Raw genomic sequence first — 16,326 nt, 5'->3', positions numbered from 1 at the left:
CTGAATTTCACTCATGATCACGTGATTGTGCATATGTGAAACATGTATTTTGGCCATAGGAAATATGGTTGTGGAACATGTTCATGGTTAAATGTCTAAAGACCATGTAGATCGGCATGTAAAATACTTGTCCACATATTTTCCCCATGTTATCATATGTTGCAACATTTGGTAAAAATGTGTCATACGTGTGATCATGTGTTCCATGTGGAAAACATTAGGAACTTGTGTTTTCTCCGTAGGGGCATTTAGTTGCAAATGCAAGTGATGGATAGTTATATAAATGAAGACAGCAGCTGACAGCCAGAGTGAGTCACGCTCATGTTTCTGTCTGGACAGACGATCCACAGTCCAAATAAAAACACAAGTGTGAACAGGTTTGACACATTCTTGGACACCAAAAGACGCCGTTAAGATAGCACATCTGCTCCTTCATTCTTTAGATAAAAAAATAAAAAAAGAAGCGTTGGCAACATTTATGATCAGAAAATGGTCCTTCTACAGTATGAAAAGAGGGATTTGGTTGATTGATTTGCGAATAATGTGGCAAGTTCATTTCTGAGTTTTCAAGGGAAAATTGTCACAATGGATGTGGAAAGTCTGGATACAAAAATATCCAACCAAAGCCATTTTTTATTTGGCAGGAATATGAGTGTAAAGACAAAAAGACTACTTATTTTTCCTTATTCTCCTTTTAATATTTAAAAAAAAAAATTATTCTTAAGGTTTGATTTCCTGTTATGCTCATCATGCATCCTCAGTATCTCCTCTTTGTCATTCTTTTATGTTGAATCATTAGTGTAGTACTATTACAGTAAAACCTCACATGAAACTCGGATAGCATGTTTATTTAGAAAGTGCACGACCTAAACATGCAGTATGTCCTTCTGATTTCACTGTATGCCTTTCTATACAGCCAGAATAATATGCAACAGCATAGAGGGTCTTGCATAATAATGAATGAGCACAATATGAGTGTGCATCAGTGTGTCTGTGCGTGCGTGCATGTGTACACTTGCCAATACATTGTGTATGCCAATCGTGACGTTTCAAGCCTATCAGTTGTGTCCAGTTTCCATGGTAACATCTCTCTGAGAGAGCACAGACGTAGGAGAGAGGGGAAAGGAGTTGAGACAATTATCGTGGTGGAGGGTGCTGAAAGAGGAAGGATGAGGAGTGTGAAACAGTGTGGACCGTGGGATGAGACACAACGAGAAACAGATGCATGTGTTGTGAGTGCGCAAGCGTGAGTGCGTCTGTATCCTGGGGTATAAGCAGGTGTCATGCAATACAAGGATTGGGGTTGTGGTTGTCATGACTACATACATGAATTTGTTATAAATGTGCTTGGATGCAATACTTCTCTTTTAAATGCATTGTGCAGAAAAGCAGCGCTGCCAGGCATGTGCACCAACTTCTATTGGATTTCTCTGTGGTTTGAGTGAGAGCCGCCGAGTGAGTCAACAGGAATTTCTAATACAATTCAGTTTCCATGGTGACAGCGGGGAACGATAGGTCCTTTTCAAACAAAGGGAAAACACCAGCTTAAAGCCTCGTTGTTTCTCTGTTTTCTGTCTGAATGATTGTTTAGACAAGTGATAACCCGGCAAACCTTACAGACCCTGCAAACGAGTCCCTGAGTCGCCTTAGGCACACTCGGCGTTTTGTGTTTTTTTTTTTTTTTGCTGTTAAAAGCAGAAGAATAGGGATTATCAGGGAATTTAAAAACATTTTAATAGCTGCAGTGACATTTTTATGTCTTTTTGTAAAGATGAACTCTGTCAGCTTAGTTTTGTTATGTATCCTAATAGGCAGGCAGCGCCCTGTAATTTGACACATTAATATTCTGGCGGTGCAGACATTAATGAAAGGCTATCATAGTCTCTTTGCTGCCTCTCCACTAGGAGCTCTTTTCATGATGGGGGTATTTTATTGGAATTCACTTATTCTGGTGCCTTTAAAGAGGTTGTGAGAATGCTTCTGCAACCACTTCTGAACGCAGCTGTTTTTCAACAGCTTTCAATGTGGCAGTTCTTCTTTTATCCCCCCCCTCCCCTCCTCATCCTCAGAGTTATACTTCTCTCCTTTGGAGAATATTTTTCAGCTCTGGTGTTGGCAGAACGTCGCCTCTGCTCTCACAGATGGACAAAACACTGAGCCTCAACAGACAGGAAATAAGGAACTTGGAGATGAACACTTTGGCATTACTGTTTTATTAGAATATGGCGTGTGAATAGCTGTACATCATAGTGTAACCTAATAAATATAAAGTAATCCACCAAATTTACTGTAGCGTACGTTGATGAGAAATGTATAAAAGACAGATACAAATAGATATACTGAAATACAATTTTCTAAAATGCTTTGTTTAGAGCAACTACAGAATGACATTCAACCAAGCTGTGTTTGTCCTCTTTTCCTCGTGTTCCTGTGCTTTAATAGTGATTGTCCAGACTCGACGCACTCACATTGTTGGCAGAGTTTTGAGGTCTCAGTGTCCTGTGATTACTTTCATGGGAACATCATTTGGCACAACATGAACTGTACTGTCTACTGCATGTCTTCAGAAACACTGACAGCCTACTTAAGCTTCTTCAACGGTTGAAATTCAAATCACACAAGCAGTCTGATTTGCTCTTTAAATGAGACTGATTATAATTGCCGTTCGAGGTGTGTGTGTGTTTATACTGTATGTGCGTGTGTGTGTGTGTGTGTGTGTGTGTGTGTGTGTGTGTGTGTGTGTGTGTGTGTGTGTGTGTGTGTGTGTGTGGGGGCGTTTCTTAACTGGTGACATTTAATTTCCTTTGCATCAAAATGTTTTTAAAACTTTAAAATGTTCTGTACTGAAGTTGTTATATCACATTTTAATTCAATAAAAGAAAAGGCGCACCTGTATATAAAGTTCATTTAATGTATTGTATAAGTCAGTAAATACAGGTGGATTTAACATAGGTTTTAAAACCTTTTTAACAGCATTATGTTGGCAATTAAACTTTTATTTAATTGATAAATCTATTAATCAAAAAAAGTTTTGGAGGGGGGGTTAACAGATTCTATGATAATACAGAAACCAAGAGTAACTTCTTCAGGCCGTCAAATACTTTTGTCGAAGAAGATGTGTCTCAGTAGAAATAATGACGAACGCCCCCAAAGGAGGGGCTAAACCTAACAAAATTGTGATCATGTCATATCTAACCCACACCATGTGGTTCTTGGTGCCTAAACCTAAGTCCACGGTGTGTGACAAAACATCAGTATATGACGCCTGGGATGAAAACAGGTTGGTGCTGCATGTGTATTAATCTGCTGCAGAAAAAAAAAAAACTACACTGCCCAGCTATTTTGGGAAGTAATTTAGCCTTTTTAAAATAAATAAGTAAATAAATGTATTTGTGACCTGTTTTAAAAAAATTACATCTTCTTTAGAAACAAATGGGCTTAGGCCTGAGCGCCACAGACAGGACTGAGAAGTCAGAGAGGACTGAAAAAGCCAATTACTTTAGTTTTTAGTCTTTTCATGGGATTTGTCAACGGTAATAAAAATATAAAAATGTGACAGCTTATCCTTTATACTGGCATTGGTATTCAGTTAATATGTGCCTCCATTAAACATGTCTTTTACTACTTATTGCTAACAATCAGAGCATATACTGTTGAATGATATAAATTGTGTGTTGTGTTTTAAAGTTCGGATGATATAAGATATAAGAGGTGAGTGGTTGTGACAGATCAGTGTTGCAACAGGTGAATCTTCATTTATAAGCTAATGTTGAACTGTGAATTTTAGCTGTAAATCATTTAACTAGAAACTGCTTCAGTAGGCTGCAGTCTTATTCAAGACATCTTTTGCCCTAATCGAGCCCCACAGTTTATCTATCAGCATGTCATCACCACCATTTACTACACCGGCGTATGAAAAACATCACAGTTTGTTCTCAGGCTACCAGAGTTTCTGTACTTATACTGCAATCACACATTGGAACCATCACTTATCTACAAATAGATCAAACTAATGAACACGTGACAGCAAAGGCAGCACCAGCTGAGGAAAGGCTTTGCTGTTTACAAATCTTGGTCATCAGTAACATGAACGCCTCACGTCTGAAACTGTATGATTGAAGATGTATTGAGATGATGTCACCATCTTTACACCTCGTCATATAGTCTCATTATTGTCTTGTCTGCCTTCTGAGCCTCGATCGCTGTCATTACAAACACTGAGTAACACTTCATCGATATGTTTCATGAATCCTATTACATTGCTAGTTTGCTGTTGTTAATTGCTTTTTGTACATGAGATTACTATGTTGTACCTCGGTTCAGAGAAATGCTGTTGTGCTAAAATGACTGGAGTATAGATGCAGATGAGTGATAGTAAACTTCACTGGAGATAGGAATAAGGCGCTCCCTGCACACTAAAAAGAACAACAGAACTACGTTTTTTTTTTTTTTTTTTTTTTTTTAGAAAAAAACATTGTGTCAAAGACAAACACTTTCTTGCCTCACTATTTTTCTTAACTAACTAACCTTTGTTTTAATTTGGCACAATGTTTTTTCTGATATAAACTTTTGGCATTATATGTCTGAGCATGAAGCTCTTTGTAAAGCATGAATCTAGCATGTAGCATAAAATATGTCCTCACAGCTATGGACATACCTATTTTGAATACACACCGCAAGCACTGACTCTCAAAGTCAAACTTATAATTAATTCCTTGCCGTCTTTTCCTACAGTGTCATATTTTACTTTGTTTTTGGCAGAGGCCGGCATCAGGCAAATGTTTTGTAGGTCTGTGCTTTATCTCCGTCCTGGTTATAAGTGTCTGTGCACACACCAGATCATTGTCTCTCTGCCAGGCCTTCTGCATTTGAAAGTTCTCCTGAACGTTTTTCTTACAGTTTAATGCACCTGTTACACAATCGCAGCGTGATATTGGAGGTGTCTTAAATACATGGAAATAATACCAAAACAATCCTGCTCTGAGTACATTTTGAAAGTGAAAGAATACAGATGTATTATTTTGTTTTCCAGCCCCTAAGTGTTTGGAAATTCACAGTGAGTTGAGCGACTGGATTGGTAAGAGCAGCATGGGGAAAAATCCAGCCCTTCAGAAATATTGTTAAATCATATAATGGGTCAAAGGCAACACAAACACCCGCGTCTTCTCTCTCTGTTTCATTTCAGTCCTTCGAAACTTTGTCCAACAGCAGTATCTGGGATAAAGAGATAAAATCCAATGGAAGCAACACCTTTACATTCTCATTCGCCCAGACTGGCGATCTTGTTTTGTCCAAGGTTAGACTGCCAAAAACCAAAGCCAGAGAAAGTCAGTGTACATGGAGAGAAGAAGAGTTTATGTCTCCATTTGCTCCTCTGTCTTTCTTACAGATACTTCCTGTTATTTCTTCAGATCTCCTGCCTGTTAGAAGCTCACCAAGGCGTAGACCATACTTCATCAGGAAATAAACAGTGCAACAAATCACGAAAAAAGGGAAAAAATAGTGATTGTGCAAGCTCATACAACATCACAACTAATCTAAAAGGTACCACTGATCCATAATATAGTCTGAGGAGACTGAATTTGTACTAACCTGTAGAGATAATAGAAGAAAGAGAGCAGATAAAATCCCAGCTTACACCAGGACTCCTTCTGACAATAGTTGAGAATGTCAGCGTTCATCACGCTGACCGGATCATACATGACCTCTGACCCGTCAGCTGGCCGATGAAAAAACCTGAAATAAACAGGAAGCTCAGCTCACTCAGCCATCGGACCAACACAAGCTAGTCAGACATCTGGTATGGGACTGTACCTCCACAGATGGTAGAAGAGCAGCGGGATATTTAGGCCAAGTGTGACCCACTCTCCAGCACACATGAACATTATGCAGAAGAGCCCGTGGATGGAGTACTCCGGTACCACCAGCTGACCAGAAAGAGACACAAGGAGGCAGTTTATAGGTCAGCATGTTATTAAGAAACTGAAAATGATCACACTGCAACAGCACCTTGAAAAATACTGCTGGTTGCGTGATGTGAAAGAACTACAGTCCCCGAAACAAAGTCACACTGCGAGGCAAACACATTCACACAAAAAGGTGTTGATGTTACTCATGGCTAGCTGCTGTTACGAGTGAAAATATAGTTTCAAACACATGTAGACAGTTTTTTTTACACCTTGGTAGAAGTTGCTGTGGTTTTACGTAGATTGGTCAAGTTGCTCAGAGTTGTCAGCCTGCTTCTTGACCACTGAAGTACCACATCTCAGATTATTTCAGTGATTCAAACAGGTCAAGTGTTGCACTCATTATCGACTCTTTCCCCAGTTGTCAAAATATTTGGGATAATTAGAGTTTGGTAAAGTGGGATTTAGAAACCTTGTGTGCCCAATAGTAGTAGACTAATAGTACCAAAAAATAAGGGCAACCATTATGATGAGACTGACACGAATAGATTTTTTTTAGGCCAGTTGGGGGCAACAGAAACAAACTGTGACTACAACACTGACATATCTTCACCAATTAAGGTATAAGGTAGACTAAATTGAAGTTCATTGCTGGCCAGGAAGCATGCTGCCATTTTTAGACCCTTTTCTCTGAAATCAGTTCCCTGTGGCAGCCAAAAACTGTACTGCAATAGCACTCAGAGGGAACTAAAACAGTGAGCTGAAAGACCACCCCATTATCACAACAAACCATGTAATATACACGTCAGTCCACTTTGCGATACCGTGTCAGTGTCACATTTTGCCTCACCTAGGCGTGAAAAGTAAGGTGCCATAAGTTTAGGCACTAAAAAGCTATGTGGTTAGTTTAGGAAAGGATCAGCTTTGGGTTAAATCGGATACAGTTGCAGTTTGGTAAGGTTTGGGCAACAAACCCATTGGACCAACACAAGCTAGTCAGACATCTGTTATTGGATCGTACCTCCACAGATGGCAGGTATTATTAAATATGGTTCGATTTAGAGGATTATGGTTTGGGTTGAATTAAGCAATTTTACATAAATAATGATCAAGCAGCAACCAATAGTGACGTCATCCATTGGTTTGTTTGGATTTTGGCCATCACCATCTTGCTGTTCTGAAGCCAGGAGTGACTATATTTGGACGAGTTGGGATCTGACTCAATCTGATTGGGAGGCCGAGGACACTACGTTCTGCCTACCTATAGTCAAAATCTGACTGCAACACAGGCCTGTCAATCAAACAGGCATGTCTCCAAAAATGCTGCCTAATATCTAATTAATGATGGAATCATTTTCAGATGAACCACCAGAAAACGAATAGGAAGGAGTGACTTTAGCAAACTACACTATTATTAATCATGGAAAAAATGTATTGACTTTCATGAGAGAAGTTAAATGGGAGTCTATGGAGCCAGAGCCTTTTTGGAGCCGACCCCCAGTGGCACTCGATGGTATTGCAGTTTGCCTCCTTTTTCAGACCCAGAAGCTACTTCTACTACTAAGTCCACTTTTATATGTATGTCGTCATGTAAGTTATTTTACGCAAGTTGAATATTTTATGTTATTAAAGTTACTTGTGTTATTTAAAAGAAATACACATCGGCTTTATTTGTATCTCCAATTTGTGAAGTTGAGTCCTAGAGTCCTAAATTGGTCCCAACAACCACCACCACCTCCACTCTCTGTGGACTTCATTACTCTTTGCACTTTGTCACATGACCAACTTTTTCAACCCTGGTCATACATGTGTGTACTTGTCACGACTAAACGTGACACTGACAGGGTGTCCTCCAGTGGACTGATGAGTGTATTATACTCTTAGGTGCGACACCGGGCTTTAAAGACACTCTAAAGGTCTGTAGGGATGAATGCAAGTGATTGCTAATCGCGGCGAGCCCCTTCACAAGCAGTCATTTGATCCAATATTGATTATTGATAACTGCTACTTTAAAGAAACAACAATTCTTAAATTGGTATATTTATTTGTTTCACATAAAAACTGTTACATTTATTTGCAGTCTCTATGTCAACCGAATATGTTTATTATGGGATAAATATGTCACCACTGATTGAATTGAGCTAAATATCCCTGCACGGTGGGTCCACAGTCATGCTAATAAAGAAAAAGAAAAAGAAAAAGCCAGTGTAGTCAAGTTGGAGCTGAAATTCATACTTCTCTGCACGCCTCCCTCTGTACCAAGTAGAGGTAATTGAAACCCCATTTGCACTAGAGCAAAGTTATTGAAAAAATATGCATCATCTAATTTTTTCTTCAATTATATGGTGATGGAGTGGTTGTGTGTCGGTCGCACTTAGGTTCTTTGAACTGCTCCAATGTGGAGGAAAAATCAATCAGTAGGCAAAACTATCAATCAACAGCAAACATCAGCAGTTCAGGAGCTTCTTACAGGTAAATCTAAAAAATTATATGATTTATTGCTGTAACAGACTGACTAAATATTCACTCAATTATAAAAGCTTTTTTACAGATGAAAAAGCACATCATAACTCAGTTTAAACACAGAGGAAGACTTATGAAATAATAGTGTTCATATTGTATATATGCATAACAGTACAGTTACCATGCTGCCTTCCCTCTTAGATTAAAGCTCTTGTTGCCATTTGTTTATTTATTGGTCTAATAACTTCGGCCTAGTTTCAGCACCTTATGCTGCTGATCAGCTTCCAACACACGTGTGTTCAAAATGGCCTCTAAAGTGTGTGAGTTTTCAGGGACACTGTGTTCCTTATCTGAAAGCCTTGAAATGTGAAGAAAAAAATAAAAATACAAACAAAGCCTCGACAATATCAGTGTTCTCCAGCATTGTGTTTCTGCACAACGGTCATGGTGGAGAAGTGGGGACGGGCTACATGTCAAATGAATCACACACAACTATTGTCGTCCTCACAATGGTTAGAAAGACAAATGGTCGTGGTTGTCTGAAGGACCTCTGTTTTAGTCATCCACCAGCAGCAGCAGCAGGTCAAAAAAACAAAACAACTATTACTCACTTTGCGAAGCAGGTTGCAGATCCTTTCAATGTTGAGAATCCTCTCCCTCTGTGGAGTGCATATAAAGAAAGCCCGGTCAGCGGTGTACGAATTACCTGCTATGTCTAACAATAAAAACTGTCTAGAGGCAGATACAATACATGCTTTTAGTTTGCAGAGTATTTTATTTATTAACAATGCACCAAAAAAAAAATCACTGGTCAGAAGATCTGCAGCTTCATGTTGCTGTTGGGTTCATCAAAACAAAAACACAGCAGCCACATAGTGATAGTTTTTGTTTTTGTTTGGTGCAGGCCTTTTCCACTGTCTTGTACACCTAACAGCTGGCTCCTGAAAGAGGACTGTAACTGAGAGTGGTCAGTTATGAAATAAAAGCCATCCATCTCTTCCTATAGATAGTTGCTTTTTGCGGTGATGTCTTTATTTGCTTGTCCATTGCTTTGCCAACAAGGCAAATGAGACTGTGTTTTGGGATTGCTCCCAATCTCTGGCCCAAGAGGGTGGAAAAACTAAAGTACCAATAGTCAGGTAATTAACAGCCGGCTGCTCATTTGTTTTACTTCATTCATTACTATTTGCCCCATCAAGTAAATAAGCAGCATGGAAAATATTATTATATGTCAAAGGGTTTGCCTCGTTCCAACATGTGTAAACTGTACTTCCTCTGTATTCAATGAAATCTCAGCACTCTCCTTTTAGGACTTAATGTCCTTGTTACATTATTAATGCCCTGTGATGTCTGTTCTTCTTTATCCAGAGATACGTGTACATTTTATGAAACTGTGGACATAAGTTAAAACTCCTCCAGTGACCTGAAAAGGGGATTTTGTTCCTTACCTCGGCTCTCCATTCTCACATAAAAAAAATGTTGGCTTGCTTTGTGCACAACTTCTTTCCACAACACTAAGGTTTAAATTGTAAAGAGCACAGTGCTCGGATCTGCCAGCTAAACTACTGCAATGTACATTTTATGGTTTGTTAGTGCTCGTTTAAATTGTTGGTGCAGCTCAGACTTTACAGCCTCTGCTCTCCCTGAGGTGCCCCAATTTGTGTCAGGTCATCCAATTCACTTTAAATATTCAATAGTTCCAATAAAGAAACATGAGTGAGGACATTTATCAAAGGCGGAGGAGACACTTCACAATATGCAGAACGAATAAAGGAGAAGCAAACACAGGGCAAAAAGTATTTTGGAAATCTAATCAAGTGAATATTGTCAACTGCTTTCACCGACAATCAGCCATAACATTTTTCAGTAGCGTTAACTTTAAAGAAGACTTGAAATGAAAGGAATGTTAAGAGCATGACTTTTACAGTTCGATATTTCATAGAAAAAAGGGTAATACTGCAGCCACTTAATAGCACAGGTATGTATTGGGTGATTCACCTTTTAAAGCTTTTCAAGATGAAATAATTCTACATTTTAGTCACTGTTGGTCAAGCAGCCAATTACAGTGTCTCATACTGTCTCCGTCTGAGACTAGCTGAAATTTCATGGCTCGACACACAAGTCCTGATTTTTAAACAGATGTTTCGACACTTCTGTGTTGTCTTTCTCAGATTTCTCTCTTTCTGAAAAATATTTACAGCTCCAGTCCTGTTTTGTACACAGTTGAGTGAACGTACGATGCTCTCTGCTAACATCAGAAATAATTGCTGTTTGATCTCTGAGGCTGTTGTAATTTAATTCTTCTTCTGTTTGAGCAGTTTATTGATTTTGGGAGAGACTGGTGGCGTCGCATCCCCGTCAGATGATATTATTTCTTAACACATCTGGATGTTGACATCAGTAAAGATGACATATTTAGGCTGCCATCATACAGCACAATGTAAAGGAATCCAATGGCGTAACCTTGGCACAAATCTTACTAACAGGAAGCTTGTAATTTGTTGATAGTCTCCATCTGTCTGAGGGTCGAAACAAACTGTGCCTTGAACTACACCTTCACTACAGCATTTATACCAGAGCTGCTGTATTGTATTTGAGAGCGCTACATCTTACAGGTGTTTCAGTTATTGTGTCCACCCCTGTAGCTGGCGTGCCTCCACACTCCCACAGTCTGTTTTCACATCTTCCTCTCCCACTCCTCATCACTCTCGCTTTGCAGTTCAGATGCAGTTTGAACATGTTCGCTAGAACATTAGCTAACTTGTGAAAAAAATATTCACAGCTGCTGTTAACTTGCTAAGTGAATAATAGCTCTCACTATCGAGTCTTGATCAAGTTATTTAATTACATTTAAAAAAAGATTACATACTGTATGTGGGCAGCTGTGCAAGGCAAGAAGACAAATACTTCCTCTGACTTTGGATCAATTCTTATTTTCTGTAAGAATGTCTTCACTTTAGGTTGCATCTCCACATGGGACTCGAGTGAAGATGGTTGTGTTTGTGACAGTGAGGTGAAACCTTCCATCTGCACCTCTTGCTTTGCTGTCACCAAAGCATCTCATTGTATAAACAGCGACTTCATTTGCATGGATCTCTGTAATTGATTAAGCCAACGAGGTGATGTCTTTGCAGAGAGGCTGATTACTTCAATCTGCATACAGATGAGTGTTCCAGGAAGCGCTGCCCGGGTGCTACTGTAGCAATCACCCGCAAACTCGGATTAGAAGTAATTGTTCTCAAAGTAGTGCCAACAATTTGATGTTTGAAAATTAATGGATGGGGCTAAATGTGGCTGAATTAAAGTTATTAAAAGGTTTTGATCTGAAATCACAAACGCAGTATATTGTGTTCATACTGTACACAATCTGAGACTCCATGTGTAACAATAACTGAGAATCTAAAGAAATTTCATTTTTGGAGCGGAAACCTCCATTTGAGTCTTTTTGTGTGTAGATCCCTGAATGTTCACCTTGAAAACTGGAAAAAAATGGATTTCTCTGTGTGCACCCGAAGGTTTGATCACTCTTGAACGACATGAAGCAGCAGGGCTCTTACCGCTCTGGTGGGATTGCTCTGATCGATGGGGTTTTTGAAGTCTGTGCAAAGCTCATCAAACGCAATGATCTGAAAAATAACAGACATGTGTGAGCTTGTTTTAATTTAGTGACCTCCAGAATACCAATGACGCACATACTGTAAGTGTAATGTCCTGCATATCGAGCTGTTTCACCACCACACTCTGAAGAAATGGTCCTCAGGCTGCAGACGCTCCCTAACATCTTGGACAGCTGCAGCCTAATGTGCCATTATCTAAAAGGCCTCTGTCAAAGAAATTCTAATTTAAATTCTCTCCTGACTTCTCACTAGTTTCTTATCAATTTGATTTATATTTCTAGATTCTCATCTCTAAAATTACAAAACTGTCTGATGACTGAGTTCACATTAGAAACTGAATGTTCACAGAGATGCAAATGGCATTTTTTTGAATGACAATTAGCTTTTTTTCTGGCAGGATTAAAACAATCAGTGCACATACCAAGTTATGGTTTGGAGAAATGTATCATTTAATAGCATGCATTAAATAAAATGATTTGTTTAGTTTGCATATGAGAGGATTGTGGCATATAGGAGGACTGTATGAATAATTTTGTAATTTTGTTTCTGTGCGCATCAAAATGTAATAAATTGAGGACACTTCAGCGATAACAATGCCATTGTTCAGATACACTTCACTGATAGCTCTCTAACTGCTCACTGTGAGGCGAGGATGAGTGACAATTTGTCTCACCAGCTCCCTGATTAACAGCTCTATAAGAATACTAATAATTCCCAGAGTAAAGGCTTCCTGCTAGGCTTCTCATCAGTTCAGCTTTTCAACAGCGAAGCTTCACTTTGATGGCTCGTTGAAAAGCAACAACAAACTGGCATTATTTGCAGATAAGTGAGCATCAATAATGATTGACAGCATGAAAAGAGAACACGTCCGTCCGCGTGAAACGGAAACGGTCCCGGTAATTTCCCCATACGCGTCTGTGCGGCTCTCTTTCGCCTTTCTTACACACATAGCTCTGTTGTAAACAGATGCAGTTTCCATGGTGACATGGTGAGCACCCTCAGCGGGCACCATGGTTACTATAGCAGTGAGGAAACGCTCTGATTGGTCGCGCCACATATAGTTGGGGTGCTGCACCCGTGGGTGGAGGCAGACTGGGGGAAGGGGTGAACAGCATCAGAGTTTGATAAGCCTTTCAATCACATGGTGGAGGGCTGAGCCAGACACACGCTTTTCACCGTGTCTCTTTCACACACAGACACACTGACTGACTCATATGTAGTCTCACCCACTTAGTCAATTGGTACGTTAGTCATTTCAAGTCTTATATTCCTAATGATGCATTTTGTATTTCACATCATTCCCCGCTCCATGGAGCGAGTGTTAAAGGTGAGAGATCAAAGCTTTGGTGTTTGTTGAGTCTGCACTTGTGTAACCAGTGAACCGAGTGCACCGGTCTCCAGCGGTACCTGTGCAAATTCCACTCAAAACGCTGCAGGCAAACAGATTCACAACAGTCTGGTGGAGAGATTTATGATCACTGTGTTTTGCTGCCTCCCTGTACTCATTACGTGCAGTGTACTGAACCTGAACACCTTGTTTGAGGAGCTGTTTATTGTCAATACTCAGAGATCACTGGCTGCTTTAATGTGGAGGGAGGGAGCCTGTTGGAGTCTGTCTTTCTGGGGTCACATGATTAATCAGACTGGTGATGAACCACCAAGTAATCAGGTCAAAGTCACTGTGAAGAAATAAAGGATTTAAAAAGAAAATGCAGATTATAACTCGGGCATCTCCTCCAACTCAAAGCTGTTTCATCCACCTTGAAAGGATCCAATGAAATATGTTTCCACAGCTCTGTGTTTGAATTTAAAATGGCTCACAGTGTCGTTTGGTGGCTTTTAAGAGGCCATTTGAAGTGTCACATAAGTACATTTTGAGATTGATCGGACACATTTCTGCATGTCATTACCTCGGGAGGACCAGAGCGAGGTGTGTGCCTGCTGTGTAGCTGTCAGCTTTATACAATTGTGCGTAGGAGGATGTGTTTGTCTGCCTGTGTGGGATGATGGAGCGTGTGGACGCTCACAGGCCCTGCGTGTGCTTGTGTTTGTTTTTTTACAGTGCAGTGTTTGCAGTGTGAACGGTGCCACTCACCTGCCATATGACGAAGAAGATGAGAGCGGCGCACAGTACCAAGGTGAGCATGTAGCAGAAGGCCGCAAAGGTGAATGCCATGGCCGTTCCAGCCAGCCTGACGACGGGATGGGTCGAGGGGGAGGAAGGGAACTTCTTCCCTGCTCCGCCTCTCTCTGGTTTCTGGTCCCTCTCCCTCCTCCTTTTACTGCCGTGGAGATTATTGTCTGTTTTCCCCTCTGATGCAAGCTGAGTCTATATCATCCATGTTGGTAAGGTACTCAGTTTTGGTAACAATGAATAATCAGCTCAAGCTGTGGCCTCCACTCTTTTTTTCTCCTTTTGTGTCTGACAGCAGGACAGGTCCTTCCTCGCTGGAAGCACTTATATGTTTGTTCACAGCCACAGTTGTCTGTTGTTGGCCCGGTGCTCCTCTGTTCACTCTCTGACAGGCAAAATGTCTGTCTCCTCCTCCTCCCTGTAGTTTCTCTTTAGATAAATCCTACACATATTTTTCTTTTTCCTCTCTCTCTCTCTTTCTCTCTCACTAACAAAAACCACCAAGAGTCTGACTGACACGCTGACAACAGAAGCACAGGATTCTTGTCGATACTAAGCGCGGTAACAAACAGTGAGGATTATTGTCTAGGATGGTTATGGCTTGTGATAGTTCAGCAGTTTGTTGTATGGCTTTCAGTTAATCTGTTGCTCCGAATCAAGGACATCATTAATGACGCATATTTCAAAGTGATATCTAACACGTTCGTAAACAAGTGTGAGTTATTTACAGAGACAGTCCGCATTTATTTTGTATTACTAATACTGTATGTTGAGAAATTATTTAGCCCCTACATAAGGTTCAAGGTATTGCTTTGCACATGAGACAGTTAGATTTTGACAAAGCAAATTACTGGTTGTCCCCAGTGATTTTCAAAAGTAAAGCTATAAATCAGTGAGGCGGCAAATATCATAAAGATTATTTAACACTTAAATGTCACACATCCTTAAAAATACGAGATGAGAGAACAGTATTGATAATAGTTTCCGTTAGCATGGAATAGCTTGACTGACCTTAATATCGAGTAGAGAATACTTGGTTCTGGTTGGAGACGTGTCAGCCACTGAACAGTCCACTCTGTCCTCGTCTCTGTCAATTTGGGTCGACACCATGTCACAACTCTCTGCTCTGCATCTCAGCCTCAGACGCATCCCTCAGATTTCTCCAAAAACATTAAGATCTGTCTGACCTGACGTGCAGGGTAAATGGCTCAATCTGGAGGGGTCAAAAATAAAAAAGGAAGGTGGGAGAAAGGAAGAGAATTTAACCAGAAACTTGCAGAGCATCTACATGTTGAGACGCATTTACCCTGATTCAGAAAAGCCTCCTGTTCTTAAGTAAAAAAAATCTCCAGAGCCCTCAGGAGTCATAAGTTAAGGAGTCCACATTTCTATCATCTCCCCCATCTTCCTCATTTGTCTTCCTCTCTAAAGTCTCCCTTCTTTTGATCCCTTTTAAAAAAAAACCCAGACCTGAATGTGCTTCCTGAGTCTACACAATCTTCTCCCGTCTCTTCCTCTATTTCTTAGACTGCGAGAGAAATATTTCCATCACGGTTGATGTTGTAACGGTCCACCAATAGCATCGCTCTGTCTCCCTCCCTCTCTCTTCTTGGCTCTCTCCTCCTCCTCCTCTCTCTCCTCCTCTCTGTCTGTCAGTCTCCCTTTCTCTTGCATTTATACATTTCCATAATCCCTTGTTCCCCAGAGACTGATGAGGGGGCAGGGCAGGCTGCAAATGTCTCTCTCTCCCTCCATCGCTCTCCCTCCTTATCAGCCCCTCTCGCCGGAGCCTTCAGTCATCCATCACACCATGAAATTCAAGTCTTTTTCTTGGAGGGTGTTGCTCTCAATCGCCTGTCATTTCTTTCAAATCTCTGCTGTATTAGCACCTCCTAAAGTGCTCAATTTCACTTTTTGTTTGCCTTCCTTTTATTCTTTTTTTTTTCAAACTACAGCCTATCCATGAACAGATTTTAGACACCACCGGTGCCATCTAATGTACACTGCTGCCGCTTCTTTTGTGAAAAGTATATTATCATTGCTCACTCTCCTTGTATTATTTCTTTGGCTCAACACTAAATAAATAAACAGTATTTGTGTAAGTAATTCCCATATAAATGGTATCACTTATCTGCGTCAGGACCATGTCATAGGTTGTAACGCAGTGGTCCAAACCGTTTGTCGTGGCATACCTGCAGCAGAGGTT

At 40.3% G+C, this 16,326-nt stretch overlaps 1 protein-coding gene across 4 annotated transcripts; it reads right to left on the bottom strand.

Moving 5' to 3' along the window:
• Positions 1–2,178: 2,178 nt before the first annotated feature.
• On the bottom strand, positions 2,179–15,763 carry cnih2 (cornichon family AMPA receptor auxiliary protein 2). Of its 4 annotated transcripts, none has more exons than XM_069700622.1 (6): positions 15,591–15,757; positions 14,082–15,333; positions 11,927–11,995; positions 8,981–9,028; positions 5,815–5,927; positions 2,179–5,736 (listed from the first exon to the last, which is right to left on the bottom strand). In XM_069700622.1, exons 2-6 carry the CDS (start codon positions 14,160–14,162, stop codon positions 5,538–5,540), a joined length of 510 nt encoding a protein of 169 aa, XP_069556723.1. In that variant the 5' UTR covers positions 14,163–15,333; positions 15,591–15,757; the 3' UTR covers positions 2,179–5,537. The 4 variants fall into 4 exon arrangements, with proteins under 4 accessions (XP_069556723.1, XP_069556722.1, XP_069556725.1 ...); XM_069700623.1 differs by having other exon boundaries at positions 2,180–5,451; positions 5,593–5,736; positions 14,082–15,752; XM_069700621.1 differs by having other exon boundaries at positions 14,082–15,757.
• Positions 15,764–16,326: the final 563 nt, after the last annotated feature.

Source organism: Brachyistius frenatus, unplaced genomic scaffold, assembly GCF_029030835.1.
Source record: "Brachyistius frenatus isolate BFR_SWC_R1_liver_20210118 unplaced genomic scaffold, ASM2903083v1 Contig_34, whole genome shotgun sequence".
NCBI lineage: Eukaryota > Metazoa > Chordata > Actinopteri > Embiotocidae > Brachyistius > Brachyistius frenatus.
This window is presented reverse-complemented; position numbering and strand designations above follow the sequence as displayed.